The following is a 15149-nucleotide window of genomic DNA, read 5'->3' as shown; positions in this document are numbered from 1 at the left end:
CTTGCCAGTAGTTGGCAGTTGGAACTTCTGTTTTCCTTTAGAAAACATTAATTGTTTTGTACTGAAGACACTCGAACTCAGGGAAACACGAATATGTTCAATTTTTAAGTGTTTTCATATATTTAGACGATCGAACCTTTATAGTCTGTCATGTCCGCAGAAGAAATGTCGTTTGATTTTTTTTGGTTGGAATAAATAAGTTAAAAGTTACTTTTTTTACTTTTTTTTTTTTAACTCTAATCATATAATTATAATAAAAAAACTATATAAAACTTTACTATTAATGAATGTAAACTCTATTTAAAATTTTGATAGATTTTATATAATTTTAAATTATAATTAATTAATTTTATTATAATAATTTAAAGTAAAATGCTCCCTTAAAAGAAAAAATTTCAATCATCACTTAAAAAACTAAATACAAACATAAAACGAATGCACATATTGATGGGAAAAAAGTGTTGGTATCTATATCACATAAAAATTAGGCCAAGGACAAGAATTCCTCCATTTGCAACAACTCTCCACCTTGAACACATAAAGCACCAAAAAAAAAAAAGTAAAAAGAAACACAGACATACAGAATCCTTTTCTCAGACGCCAACAAGCAAAGAACCCTAGAAAACTTCTGCTACTTTGCTTGCAAGAACACGTTCCCTTCTTTCAATGTATCCGAAAGGGAACCAACCTGCTTTCCCCTTGCATTCTCCTTCTGCCCACCCATTGTTTGTCACCTGCCAAAGAGCATATAGAAATTGAATCCTTATTGCGACAAGTTTGAAGGAAATAATACCATACACTGGAAGTTATATATGAATGTAAAACTGTTAAACTCGAGTCATTGTTAAACCTTTCGCACAACTACATAGTCACCAACTGCCAAAGAAAGCTCCACGTCAGATTCACCATTATATGGATGCATAACCTGCAGTAATACATAAATTAGTCAGCCCTCATAAAGATTACAACAACTTGGCAGTCCACATGTACCAATGGTATATAGGACAAAGTTACATACCTCGCCTAAAAAGTATCCCATGGAGTCTGTTGACCCATTATGTGTTTGAGAAGCATAAACTCCATTAACTTCTTCATATGATGGAGGTGGAGGCATACTCTCCAAGCTTGGGGCAGGAGGTGCTTCAATTCGTTGTCGTTCTGATATCATCTATTAAGAAAATGGAGGAAACATCTGGTCATGATATTGTTGGTCAATTGCAGCAAAAGGATTCAGTAGCACAGCTGCGTACCTCGCCTTCAAGCTGATCAAGTATCTGGAGGACTCGTTGATGATATGTGCGTTCAGCTTCAACCTTCAGGCCCAAGATAAAATGACAGAAGGATAAAATTTCAGAATTAAGTTCCTACAGCATTTCATCCAAAACAAAATTGAGTTTACATAAAAGGAAATTTGCAGTACCATCGCAATAAGTCTCTGAAGTGTCAACCTCTGTTGTTGAGCTTCAACAGCAGCCATCGCTGCAGCGGCTTCTTTTCCCAAAATTGCCATGTTTGACTTCAGATCTTGCAATTTTGTCTCTGCAGATTCCAATTTCATGACACTCTCAGGATTTCCTGGTGTTTCCCTCACTCTTGCTTGGCGTTTGGAAACTTCAATTGCCTGTCTAAGTCCAAGAGAAGGTGAAAATACACACTTGTAGCACAATCAACCTTTCAAATTTAAGCTTTGATAATCATCAAGCACAAAGGTTAAGTATTACCCATACTCCATAACACATTGCAATAATAGATGAAAAAAGGAATATCACTCTCAACAACTCTTTAGAAAACACAAAATATCATGTATAGACCTGCAATGAAGCCCCATCTTCACAACTGATTAGCGGGCTTCAAGCCTTTCACATCATGGACCTAAGTGTTTGTAACTATCTACGCATAAATGAGTAAATATTCCTCTGAAATTAAAACAAGCAGATATCCAATGGATTAGAAAGATAGTGATAGCCTACAAAACCTGTGCTTCAGCTTCTTGTCGCATTCTGTCATAACGCTGAGCAAGATGTCGTGCATCCTCCAAAGGAGCTCCCATTACCATTGCTCTTAGTGGTTCAGCAACCTAACAATCAAACAATTCAAAATATTAGCCAGATGATTGTATGGCCTACCATGATTAGGGGGAAGGTAAAAAAAATCTAAAAAATGCCAAAATGAAGAATCCATGTACAGTCATCATATGAACCATGAACATAAAAGTCTTCTTCCATGGATTAATGAACTTAGAAACCTAACTTTCTAGAATTTTTTGTTCTAGTACCGAAAATTCTAAACAAACCTGTGTGCCAAGAGCCTTTAACAGATTCCCACGTTCCTTCTCCATTTGGGCACGAGCACGTCCATAACCTAATGCAGCTTTTGATAATGTATTGCCACTGGTGCAAGTATTTTCAGCTCCATATTTCCTGCTATCCTCAGATAACTTTGTTCCTGTTGAAAAAAATGTACATAACAGAATAACAAATGTCAAGTCATTAAATTCCAAATGGAATTAAAAAAAAAAATGACAATGCTTCACCAACTCACCTATTTCAACTTGTTTGGACCCAGTGACAATATTTCCTTCTACGCCACGGACAATATCCCTTTGAAAATGCTGAAATACAAAATTGACCATGGTGAACAAAGAGAGAACAAGAGACCAAAGTTGATTCAACTGAACAACTTAGCAACCTTGCCAGCACGCGTTGAGATATAAAGCTTCTCAAGTTTCTGATGTTGCTGGAGCTCCGCTTCATCAGTAATTACATTGTCTGAACCTCCATATCCCCCAGCACCAAACTGTTTGAGGACAGCCTGAAGTAACATTCAGCAAAATATCATCCTTGGCAGCAAAACTTAGCAAAGAAGTTCCAAAGTCCAAGAACATAGCCAAGCATTTGAATTACAACACATTAAGCAGCAAGTAAACAGCAATCCCAAACAAATAAAACACATACCGAGGAGTTTCTAGTTGATTTCAAAATACAAGAAATTTCCAATATTTTACATTCATTTTCATTTTTGTCATTCAATTGAAATGTTAATTAAAACGAAAATTTACTGACTCCAATTCCATTCTCCAAATTTAATTTCAATTCAGCTGTTAATATAACTTTCATTAGCTCATCATTCTCCGTTTATTATTCGAATAACAATTAATTCCAATTATTTCTACATTCTTTTAAATCTATTCACGAATTATAAACACAATAAGGCAAACGGAATAGATCCAGCATTTAATTAAGAAATCGAGCGAACGCATAATCAAAATCACACAGATTAACAGGAAAATCAAATCTAAAACAAAACGCTAAATAACATTAGTAAAGATTTACAGAGAGATCATAGATGAAGCTGAGAAAAGGACGTTGACTTGGATCTAAAGCAAATTACGAAAAAGGAAGTTAGGGTTTGGATAGAGAGAGAGAAAAAGAGAGAGACCTGTTGTTGGCGGGCTACTTGTTCTCTGAGCCGCGTGGCTTGTTTTCTGATTGCCTCCATTCACCGGACAAATTGGCGCTTTTTCGATGGATTCTCAGAGCTGCAAACGGGGAGAGAGAGAATTGAAATCGTCGAATGCGTTTGTTGTTAGGAGGATGGCTCAAGGAGCCTTTTTTGTGTATCGCCGTGGGCAAATTTTGTATGCGTTTGATTTTGAAAAAAAATTTAATCAGACAAGAAGCAGGTTGTTATGGTGCACTCGTTCTCATTTTACTCTTACTGAGCTCTTTCTTCGTGCTTTGAATTTTCAAATATTCTCGCTCATTTAATTTTTCTTTATTTATTAATTAGTATTAGAATAAAATTGGCTCTAATATAACTCTTTCTGTAAGCTTTGTTTATGATTTTCTTTTAATATATTATTTTTCTAATTTTATAAAATAATGTTTCAATTGTCATCTTGTTAATATCATTTGTGAAATTTAAATATTTTATTATTTATGGATAAAATAATTTTTTATTTTCTAATTCTTAATAAAAATATTATTAATTTTGAATGTGTAACTGAGACAATTGAAAAGAAAAATAGACTTAATTTATGTTAGAATTTTTTTTATTAATGTTAGTACAAAAGGAGTAACAATGGACGAACATCTTTTTTTTTTTTTTTTTTGGTCGGGCCAACAATCACTTGTGTCTGAAGCAAATTTGAGGGCAGAAAGAAATAATTGAGTGTGGACCTACCACATTGGCTTCGATATTAAGTCTTCTTTTTAAACTCTTCATGAAAATGGAATGATGGGAGTTTGTTAATATAAATGCATCAAATTCTTGTCGCCTTCCCTTTTCTATAAAAAAAAAAATTACAATAATTAAGCAAATTCAATTATGGTAATTATTTCAATTATATAATTTATATATTTATTTTTAAAATATAATATTTAATAAATATAAATTTAGATCTCAATTTTTATAATCTTTCTTCTTACTTTCAAATTATAATTTTTTTATAAAAATGGAAACAATTATAAATAGATCCATAAATATTATTATAATTATACTTACCAATGATCTATAATTCTATATTCAATGCTAACACATCATTGTACTCGTGAAGTTTTCGTGAATATAATTATACAGAATTTTCTCAAATTTGGATAAAGATGGCCACGATGGTGGTGCACTCATGACATTGATTTTTTCTTGCTTACATTATATCTTTGCATAACTAAAAAAATCTCCCTTTTTCCTCTCAATTGCCCCGTTTGTCACTGTGACGTTATGGAATAAATTTATTGAGGAATTAATATTTTTTACATAGATGGTAAAAAGGTTTTTTTTATATATATACAAAATTAAAGGTTTATTTAGGACTAAGACAACTGTTTTATTTGCCAGATATAAAAGCCAGACGGATATACTTATGTGAATTTGTCAAACTAATATGGAATCTTTAATATGATAGAGTAAAGAATATATTCATGTGTCAATTTTGCGTTAGTTCTAATGATGGTATGATGTAATGGGTCAAACTCTTAAAAGGTTGCAGGTTTAAAATTATTTAAGCATAGAGTGTTGTTTTATTAAAAATATAAAGATTGAAAGTTAAGGGTAAATTAAAAATTAAAAAAAAAATCTAATTAGAAAATGAGAATCCGTATTCAAATTTTGAGGTTTTAAGTTCAACTCCTAATATGTGTTGATTTGATTATACTTTAGGTTGGAGTGGTTTAGTTATGTATCGATATATTTGTTTAATTTAATCTAATATTTTTTATATGATGTAATATTATTGTAACTTTTTTATAATTATAATTTTATAAAATATATTTTATAAAAAAAAAGTAAAAAGTTAAAAAATGTTTTAATATGTTATGGATTTTTTTACCGTTCAAACTATATAAAAATGATTTTATAAAAATTATAAATTATATTAATTTTAATTTTAATTAAATTTCTTGAGTTTTTATTATAATCGAAATCAAAATTAATCTGTTATGATTGTTATCAATGATACTTAAACAAAAGATCTGCACCATTGATTAAAAAAAACTATTTTTAATCAATCGGATTAACATTTATCATAACATAATTTAAATTTTTTGATACGATCATTAAACCATTTTATGAATAGTTTAATTTAACGAGATAAATATTTTAAAACTTTAAGTTATATTTGGTGTATAAGATAATAAATAGAATAAGATTATAATTATTTTTATTGTATATTTGATTTATATTTAAAAAAATAATAAAATTGTAAGGAGGATTAATTATTCTTTTGACATAAGATGATTCAATCCTCCCAAAGTGAATATAATTATTTTTAATTCATGATATTGAATTTACATATCTCGTTATATTCTTAAAAATTATATCAATAATTTATATTATATAAATTTTAAGAAAAAATAATTTTGACAGATAAATAAAATTATCATATCATAATTTTTATATACGTCAAACATAAGATAGGATGATATTATTTAATCTAATTATATTTATAATATAATTTTATCTTATATTATCATTATTTTTTTGCACAAAATCTAATATATATAGATGTGTATATATGTGTGTGTGTATATATATATATATTATTACAACATACAAGGTCACATAATAAAAATTGCTTATATAGATGTTCAAGTAGATAGTCTCTTTTAATGACATATAGAATAAAGCTTATATTATTTTATTTATCAAATAAATTTCTCTAATAAATTATTTAAATTCAAATCAAAATATATCCGATATTGAAATTTCTGTATAAATTTTGAATTCAAATATATTAAATCTAATTTATATTTTTTAAAAAATTTAATCATAGATTTAAATATATATGCTAAAATTCTATTTTTACCAAATAATTATATTTAATAAATTATTTAAATTTAATATTTTTTAGATAATTATTTAAATTCAAATCAAAATCTATCAAAATTTGAAAATCTAGCACAAATTTTAAATTCAAATATATTAAATATTAATTTATCATATTTTCAATCTAATCATGGTTCTATATATATATAGATATATATATCTATATATATCTATGTGTGTATGTGTGTGTGTGCATTATAATTTAAGAATGAAAATAAATAGTATAAGAGAAACCATCCCATTCAAGTCAATATATTTTATTTGTTGTTATTAGAATTATAAATTAAAGAAGATAAATTTTATTTATTTGATGATTATGATTTATTGGTTTGACAAGAATTTACAAAAGTTGAAAGAAGTAAAAGTCAGGTTACACTCATAAATAGACCTGCTCATAAGTCGAATCAGATCTAACATGATATTTTAACATTTTAAACAAGTTCAAGTTCAGTATTGCCTGACCCGATTTTTTAGCCTTCATTTTTTATTTGAACTAGTTTTTATATGTAATAATAAAGTTTAAACTCGCCCAAAACACTAGTATTTAAAATAAAAAAAATAGTTTTTTTTAATTATTAATTTAATTGAATTTATGAGTCATTATAATAAAAAAAACCAAAGCAAATGGGCTTTGTCTCATTATGATAAAAAATATTTTTTAATTTTCAAGTCCAGTATGAGTCTTAAATAGTGAAACGTAAACCTGACCTTATTTTTTTTATCAGATTCTATTTATTATTCAAACCCATTTAACGGGCTTAATATTTATATTCAAAACCTTCAAAATTTGGAATAGACTTTCAAGTTTGGACAAACTACCCGGCCCATGAATAGGTTTACTCATGAACAAGTAAATCCATTTTCTACCTTTATTTCTCCTCAAAATACGTTTATATTTAAATTAATAATTAAGCAAAAAAATGGAATTTGAATTGGCTAGATATCAGGACTTATTTAGAACTTATATGGTGGTTGACTTTAAATTAATGAATTATTAATTGAAAGTATGTATTACTAAAGTAATAAAGGGCATGCATTTTTATATGAAAATACGAGATATTTGAATGTTGCTGAGAAGTTAAATAAAAGTTTTTTTTTTTGTTTTTTTTGGAAAAATATAATGGTTTATTTATGCTCTAATTCAAATATTTTTATATTATATATTTGATTAATTGATTTATTTCTATTTAGGCCATTACTTTTGTTTTATTTTGTTTAGATTGATTATAATTAACTTTTGATATTATATATATATATATATTATTCATTTCTTTAATATTTTTATCTATATTAATTCGTTAACATATTTGCTCTTCTTATTATATGTTTTTAATCTCGATAAATTAATATGTAAACTTACATTATTCATTTCCTTTTGCAGCACTTTTTTATTATTGATTTTTTTTTTATCTACAATGAATGGTTCCCACCAAAAATACTCTATCAATTATGTTAAAAATGATTAAAAATAAATAATATTTCAAAAAAATATGATATGTTTTTAAGCATAATATAAAAAATAATTCTTTTTCTTTTATCTAAAAGAAATAACTTTATTTAGTTGACATAGAAATAATTGTTACACCAATATATTTGTGAAATAATTACTTGAAGTATGTCAAAAATAAGAATTAATAAAAAGCAAATAATTATGACTAAATAAATAATTGTGATTTGTTATTCAATTATATATATAAGAAATTATAAATTATTATGATTAAATAGTTTAGAAATTCTACTAATCTAAAATATTTTTCACAATTTAATTAAATGATATATATATATATATCCATATCAATTTTATCATAAAAATAATTATTAATCTTAACTATTTAAAGATTGATTCTTAATTTTTTATCAAATAAGAAAGAAGTGAGTGGAAAACTTTTAGTGTTTAGCAATTGAAGAAAATTTTTTTTTTATAATTCTTAAAAATTTATTAAAGCTTAATTTTTTTTAAATAAACAGTATCATTTATAATATATTATATGTAAATTATTATTTAATTATAGCTTACCATTTATGAATATATAATAATATATTATATAATAAAAAATTATATTTTTTATTAAGATAATATAAAATTATATATTCATAAATAGATTTAAAATTAAAGTTAATTAAAAAAATAGATTTAAAATTATAAAAAATTTCGTGCGTCATACGGATTAAAAAAGCTAGTATATCCTGAAATCATAACAGATTTTGTTTCTGAACGCGAATCGTTGATAATCATAAAGAGGAATGTTATAGGTTTGATGCTAAATCATAGGCATTACAGGTGGCAACCATTAAGGTTGGAAATTTTAAAACAAATAATTTTCCATTTGAAAATTGATCAAATATGAACATATAACAGGTGGAAATTTCAAACTACTACTGTTCTTTTTGCTGGCAACACGTTTTAGGGAAGATGAGATCAAACAGATACCAATTCACTATCCATTGTTCCGTTTACAGGGAAAATTCGGTCAACCCAAATTCAAGTCAACGTTTCTTCTCCACTTATGCATTTTCCCACTTTGAAAATACGATCATTAGAAGCAAACAGACGACAAAAACTCCATCTTCAAATCATGATGACTATGAAGATTGTTAAACAAAACAAACAAGGTCTTAAATGACACTGACAAATGGCATATATCCATCGTGCACCATATGCACCTTTAAGCGTAAATGCCAGTAGCAGTGGAGCAGGTATCCACTGCGGTCCCCGCATGCTTTCAAATTAAACATTCACTTGCACCAGTTTAAGCAGCAGCTGATAGAAATCACTGTGTAATCTTCTTTTCATTGCCTTTGTCTTTGATATCCTTTTTGAGGTCTTTCTTCTCTCTCTCATGGCTTCTTTTTCTTCTTCATGGCCATGTGGTGCTGTTCTTGCTTTGTTACATTCTTTGTTTCTTCACGGGCTTGCTTTAAGCAATGTGGGTTTTCTTTCTTTTACTTACTTTTTTCTATTTTATATTTCTTGCTTCAGTTTATGATCATTCTTTTCCTTTTTCTAACAGTTTCTTTTTCTCACAGGTTTATATTGTATATATGGGAGAGAGACATACAGATAAGCCAAATCTACTTGAGGATTCTCATCATCAGATTCTTTCAGACATTCTTGGAAGGTTTTAATTTCAACTCTCTTAATCAGAAGTTGTTCAGTAGCTTTTCTTTTCAATATCTTTATTCAAATTAAAATAGTAAAAAGTTGTTCAATTAATGGAACTAGTACCTATATGTACACTATTGATACACAAGAATTTATTATGTTTGATTAGTTGCATTCCATTGACAAGTTCATTCTTCAACAGGAGACCTTTTTATTTGAAAATTAAAATAACACGTTATGATCTTAATTGGACAGCAAAGAATCTGCCAAGGAATCCATTTTATACAGCTACAAACATGGATTTTCAGGGTTTGCTGCAGTCCTCAGTCAGTCTCAAGCTAAGCTTATTGCAGGTGTAACAATGTTGGTGAACTGTAACCTCTGTTTTTTCTCCTTTAGTATTCATCTCTAATTAGCCTTTTAGTTGATTTTCTGTCTCATGAAATATATTGATGCAGATTTCCCTGGAGTTGTTCGTGTAGTTCCAAACAGAATTCTAAGTCTGCACACCACTAGAAGCTGGGATTTCCTGCAAGTAAAGCCTCAAATTGTGGATGGGATTCTTTCAAAAGGCCATTCAGGCGTCGGGACTATCATTGGTGTCATGGATACTGGTCAGCCTAGAAATTCTTTGTAAAAATTAAAAGCACCAATCTATCTAACTTTGTGGTTCTAGGACTTTGACAATTTTTTTAATCATACTTTTTGCTGAGAAGGTATATGGCCAGAGTCTGAAAGCTTTAAAGATAAGGGCCTGGAAGAGTTTCCATCTCGATGGAAAGGGATATGCCAGGAAGGAGAGGGATTTAACCGTTCTCACTGCAATAGGTATAACCACTTTGATCACTGCTCATACTATTCTCTTTGGAATCGACCTTTTTGCTGTCCTTTATCAAATCAGTATCAAAATTAGGTGGATCATGTTGCCCGCAGCATCCTTCTTGAGCAACTAAGTTGCTTGCTTCACAAGTAGAATCATTAGTAATAAGCATAAAATAAAGCATTCAATTCTGTCGACTCATGAATTCAGGGTTTAGGTTTTGAGAACTTTTTACCTATGTGTTTTGGTCTAACGTTTCTCAAAATAGGAGAATTACTTCGTACGACTTACTGTATATTGCAAGTTAAAGTTTCCAATAATCCAGCAGTATTTTTTTAGTAAGAAACAATTTCCTTTCTCAGTCACACTTGTTTTAGCCGCAGGTTTTCGAGAATGAATGCAGTTTAAATCCATAATTGGTTTAAGTTTACTCAAACACATCGTCTGTTCTATTCCATTGTTAGTACTTTTGCAATCAACTTAGAATATAATTTATGCTGTCAAAGTCATTTGGGATCAAATTTTCTTTGATGTATCTACGTTCATTGTCATGGTAACATCTAATAGTTCTGTTAAAGGGAAGTGCTGGTATACAAATTAATATATCTTAGTTCGTATGAACTGTATGTATTTGAAACAGGAAAATTATCGGTGCGCGTTGGTACATTAAAGGGTACGAAGCTGAATTTGGAAAGATTGCCCTAAGTGATGGGGTTGAGTTTTTGTCCCCTCGAGATGCTTCAGGCCATGGTACTCACACCTCATCTACTGCAAGTGGTGCTCTAGTAGAAAATGCAAACTTTAGGGGACTAGCCCAAGGATTAGCCAGAGGAGGTGCTCCTTCGTCGTGGTTAGCTATCTACAAAGTTTGTTGGGCTACTGGTGGCTGTAGCTCTGCTGACCTTCTTGCTGCATTTGATGATGCAATCTTTGATGGTGTCCATATACTTTCGGTATCTTTGGGCTCACCTCCTCCACTTTCCACATATGTTGATGACGCATTGGCTATTGGTTCCTTCCACGCTGTAGCAAGAGGAATTTCTGTTGTGTGCTCTGCTGGTAACTCTGGTCCTTTTCCTCAAAGCGTCAGTAACACTGCTCCATGGGTTATAACCGTTGCTGCAAGCACCATAGATCGAGATTTCCCTGTTGTGATCACCCTGGGGAACAACCAAACTGTTGTGGTAATTCGTAATTTTGTTCTCAATGATTGAAAAAGTTGTGCAAGGTTTTGTTGACATGACAGGAAAAGAAAATCTAAATAATCGAACCTAAAGAAAACTGCTCAAAAGATAGTAACTTATTGATTGGTTATTGTTTTCGTTATGCTTGGCTCTAATGGAATTAAAATGAGTTCAAGCATTTAACATCAACAAAGATACATCAGTTTACCTCTTTCTCTAACAAGCCTCCTGTTGCAAAATTCTTCTGCTACTAGTATTACCATGAGGGCACGAAACTTGGGTTAAAGTTCCCTTGCTGATGTCTGTTGGTCCATCTTCTTCTTTGGAGAAATGGATTAAAAGAAAATCTGGTTTCTGCTGATTTAAATATGCATAATTAATTCGTGTAGGTGATTTGATCAACCATGAGCTTTTCTGTTAAAATTTTTAGAATTTAATTGATTCCAATGTCATGTAAAATCATTTAAATGTGAACCTAGGAATACATATGAGATATACATGTTCGGTTTGTAATAGAACTACCGTCTACAGGTACATTTTAGTTCGTAAATTAATAAATAGAAATACAAATTTACTCTTTATTTAGCTGTGATCTTTTACTTCTTTTTTTTTTTTTCATACAGGGTCAGTCTTTCTATACAGGAAGGAAAGTAAACAAGTTTCATCCTATCGTGTATGGAGAAGATATTGCAGCCACCGATGTTGATGAAAACAGTGCTGGGTAAGACTTGTACTTAGGTTCTTGTTCATATGAATCTCTGTGATCTAAAGTACGGTGTAGGAATGAATATTCTGATATTGTATGCTTTTGCAGAAGTTGTGATTTGGAAACTCTGAATGCCACTTTAGCGAGAGGAAAAGTAGTTCTTTGTTTCCAATCCCGGTCACAGAGATTGGCTGCCATTGCTTCAAAATCTGTACTCATGGTTCAGGGTGCTGCTGTTATCTTTGCACAGTTTCCTACAAAGGATGTTTCTTGTCCATGGAGTTTTCCCTGTGTCCAAGTGGACTTTGCAGCTGCGACATCTCTGCTGACTTATATGGGAGCAAACAGGTTATTTCAACATTAGAGGACTGCTGAAATATTTCAAATTTGTGCATCTTTTTTCAGTAATTTCTCGTCTTCCAGATATGAATTGAACCCTAGGCCTTGACATTCCATTGGAAGGTCGTGATGTTGTTATTTGATGAACTCTTTCATGTAACAGAAAACCAGTAGTCAAGTTTAGTTTCTCAAAGACGGTTATAGGGCAACAGCTAGCCCCAGAAGTGGCGTACTTTTCATCACGAGGACCCAGTTCCCTTTCACCATCTGTGTTGAAGGTATTACCATTCTTCTTTTTTAAAGAGAAGTTACATGGACCATTTTTATTAACATATGTCAGTGCATTGTTCAGCCAGACATTGCTGCTCCAGGCGTTGATATATTGGCCTCTTGGTCCCCTGCTTCTTCCTCCAATCTGCTGAATTCACGTCCTAATAAAGCATCTCCAGTTAACTTTAAATTTGATTCAGGAACCTCCATGGCTTGTCCCCATATCTCTGGCATTGTTGCTCTGCTCAAAGGAGTCCATCCCACATGGAGTCCTGCAGCAATTAAGTCTGCACTTGTAACAACAGGTAATAAGAAACAGAAATTTATGCATTTTGGTTTGCTCTTACAACTTGTTAATGCAAGTTTTTTTCTCTTTATCTTTGGCTTGCGAAGCTACTGTGAAGGATGAATATGGCCAAAATACCGTAGCCGAAGGAGCACCCCACAAGCAAGCTGACCCATTTGATTATGGAGGTGGACATGTTAATCCAAATAAAGCACTATCCCCCGGGCTCATATATGACATGGAAATCCCTGATTATGTCTGCTTCCTTTATGCAATGGGCTACAACAGCACTTCCATCAGCTTAATGACTAGGGTTCACACCCCATGTCATAAATCAGCCAAGTTCCTAGTAAATCTAAACTTGCCTTCCATCACTATACCTGAGCTCAAGAAGCGGTTGACTGTCTCAAGGACAGTTACAAATGTTGGTCCGGTAAATTCTGTTTATGTTGCTCGTGTTCAAGCACCCGCAGGCACGTATGTGAGCGTCAAGCCATCGATTTTGTCATTCAATTCCACGACAAAGAAGCTGAAGTTTAACGTTACCTTTTGTTCTCAACTAGAAGTTCAAGGAAGATACTCATTCGGAAACTTATACTGGGAAGATGGTACTCATGTAGTAAAGATTCCTCTGCTTGTTAGAATTATCATTAACAATTACTTGTACGCAGAAACATGATTGCAGGTGCCATAGTTTTGCATCACTGAATAATAAACTTAGCATCAAATAATTGTTCCTTTGTCTGATTGCTGCATCCTTTCAAAATGTACTTAATCAGATTCAATGCATTCAGAACAAAAATATAGAAGAAAAGTTAATGGCCCTTGTTGTTTTCCTTTCTTTTAAGGAATAAAAAAATAGAAGAGATTTGAAGATTGGGGTCCACTCGATTGTGAATATGCGGATGAGGGTCGTTGAGCAACATGTGCTGGCTTGCAGTATTTGTTTAATGACGAATGAAATGGGAATGGGAGAGACTATGCTTTTTTATCTTGATGCTTTAACGTGTTGAAAAAAACCAAGTAGTGGCGGGGTAGTGAGTGATGACGAAGTAGCTAGATAAGCCTCTAAATTAAGAAAAAAAAAAGAAAGAAAGAAATCAGCTTTTTTCATAAAGAAAAATCAGGGGAAACCATAGATGCACTGTGGGTCCAAGCTTTTGAACTTGTTTCCCTCGTAATCTTAGATAAACTAGATGATATGATATGTCAATAAAAGAGAAAAGGCTTAAAATTGGCTTCATTTACAGTTCTAATTACTTTAGTCAAATCATTTATCGATGAATTATTTGTTTAAGTAAAAATTACAACACTTGAACTTTATACGTTAAAGTTTTAAAGCTTTTTATTTAACATTCAAAATTGTTGATGTAATTTTTGGTTTTGCCAAAAGAAAAGCTGATTGGAGTCTAAAGTAGAAAATGTGTTAAATTTGTCATAAAGAAAATAGCTAAGGGATGCCGAAAGTAATTCTCTAAAATGCATTTCGATATTCAAATTAATTAAATATAAAAAATAAAAAATGATTTATTTAATTTTTTTTATAATTTGTAAATGATAATGTAATTAATTGAAAAATTATTTATATTAAAACTATGTGCGTGTGTACTGAGATGACAGTCAAATGGCGGTAAGGTAGCTATGTCTGAATTACCTAAGATATAGCAAGAATAAAACATAATTTGTTTAGTATATAGGACAAAAATGAAAGGGGATGGAAACCTTTTTTAAAAGCGAAAATAAAGGACAAGTAGGGTCATTATATAAGACAAATTAGTTCAATTGGGATATTAATCACTGTTTAAAAAATAACTTTGGTTACAATAGAATTAGAGACAGGTTGAGACAAAAGTTGAGTGGAGTGAGTAGTCACTTTGCTGAACTCGTCACCTGTTTAATCGTGGAATCATTCACAGCAAATCACATAAATATTTGTGAAATGACCGGATCAGAATTTGGTAAACAACCAACCGAATCAGTTTTAGAATTTGTTGACTTTAGCCATGAAATATTATACATAAAAGCATTAATTAAGGTTCTATGACGATAAAATTTTTTTTATTATTTTATTTACAGGTATTAGATGCTTATTCAATTAAATATATGTTTAAATTTAATGA

General features: G+C 30.7%; 2 protein-coding genes across 3 annotated transcripts; one reads left to right on the top strand and one right to left on the bottom strand.

Moving 5' to 3' along the window:
- Positions 1–419: 419 nt before the first annotated feature.
- On the bottom strand, positions 420–3645 carry LOC111308824 (SH3 domain-containing protein 2-like). Its single transcript, XM_022907458.2, has 10 exons — positions 3439–3645; positions 2689–2811; positions 2542–2611; positions 2294–2445; positions 1976–2077; positions 1421–1621; positions 1251–1313; positions 1019–1168; positions 851–925; positions 420–734 (listed from the first exon to the last, which is right to left on the bottom strand). The coding sequence occupies exons 1-10, from the start codon at positions 3496–3498 to the stop codon at positions 618–620; spliced, it is 1113 nt and encodes a 370-aa protein (XP_022763193.1). The 5' UTR covers positions 3499–3645; the 3' UTR covers positions 420–617.
- A 5208-nt stretch (positions 3646–8853) lies between these two features.
- LOC111308823 (subtilisin-like protease SBT3.9) lies at positions 8854–13852 on the top strand. 2 transcript variants are annotated; one of them, XM_022907455.2, is made up of 11 exons: positions 8854–9248; positions 9349–9440; positions 9680–9777; positions 9883–10038; positions 10141–10252; positions 10885–11428; positions 12052–12149; positions 12243–12482; positions 12637–12751; positions 12826–13048; positions 13137–13852. In XM_022907455.2, exons 1-11 carry the CDS (start codon positions 9162–9164, stop codon positions 13706–13708), a joined length of 2337 nt encoding a protein of 778 aa, XP_022763190.2. In that variant the 5' UTR covers positions 8854–9161; the 3' UTR covers positions 13709–13852. The 2 variants fall into 2 exon arrangements, with proteins under 2 accessions (XP_022763190.2, XP_022763191.2); XM_022907456.2 differs by having other exon boundaries at positions 8970–9099.
- The last annotated feature ends 1297 nt before the right edge of the window (positions 13853–15149 follow it).

Source organism: Durio zibethinus, chromosome 2, assembly GCF_047325235.1.
Source record: "Durio zibethinus cultivar Kanyao isolate XHJ-2024 chromosome 2, ASM4732523v1, whole genome shotgun sequence".
Classification (NCBI taxonomy): Eukaryota; Viridiplantae; Streptophyta; class Magnoliopsida; order Malvales; family Malvaceae; genus Durio; species Durio zibethinus.
The sequence above is the reverse complement of the archived record's forward strand: the minus strand, read 5'-3'. Positions and strand labels throughout refer to the sequence as shown.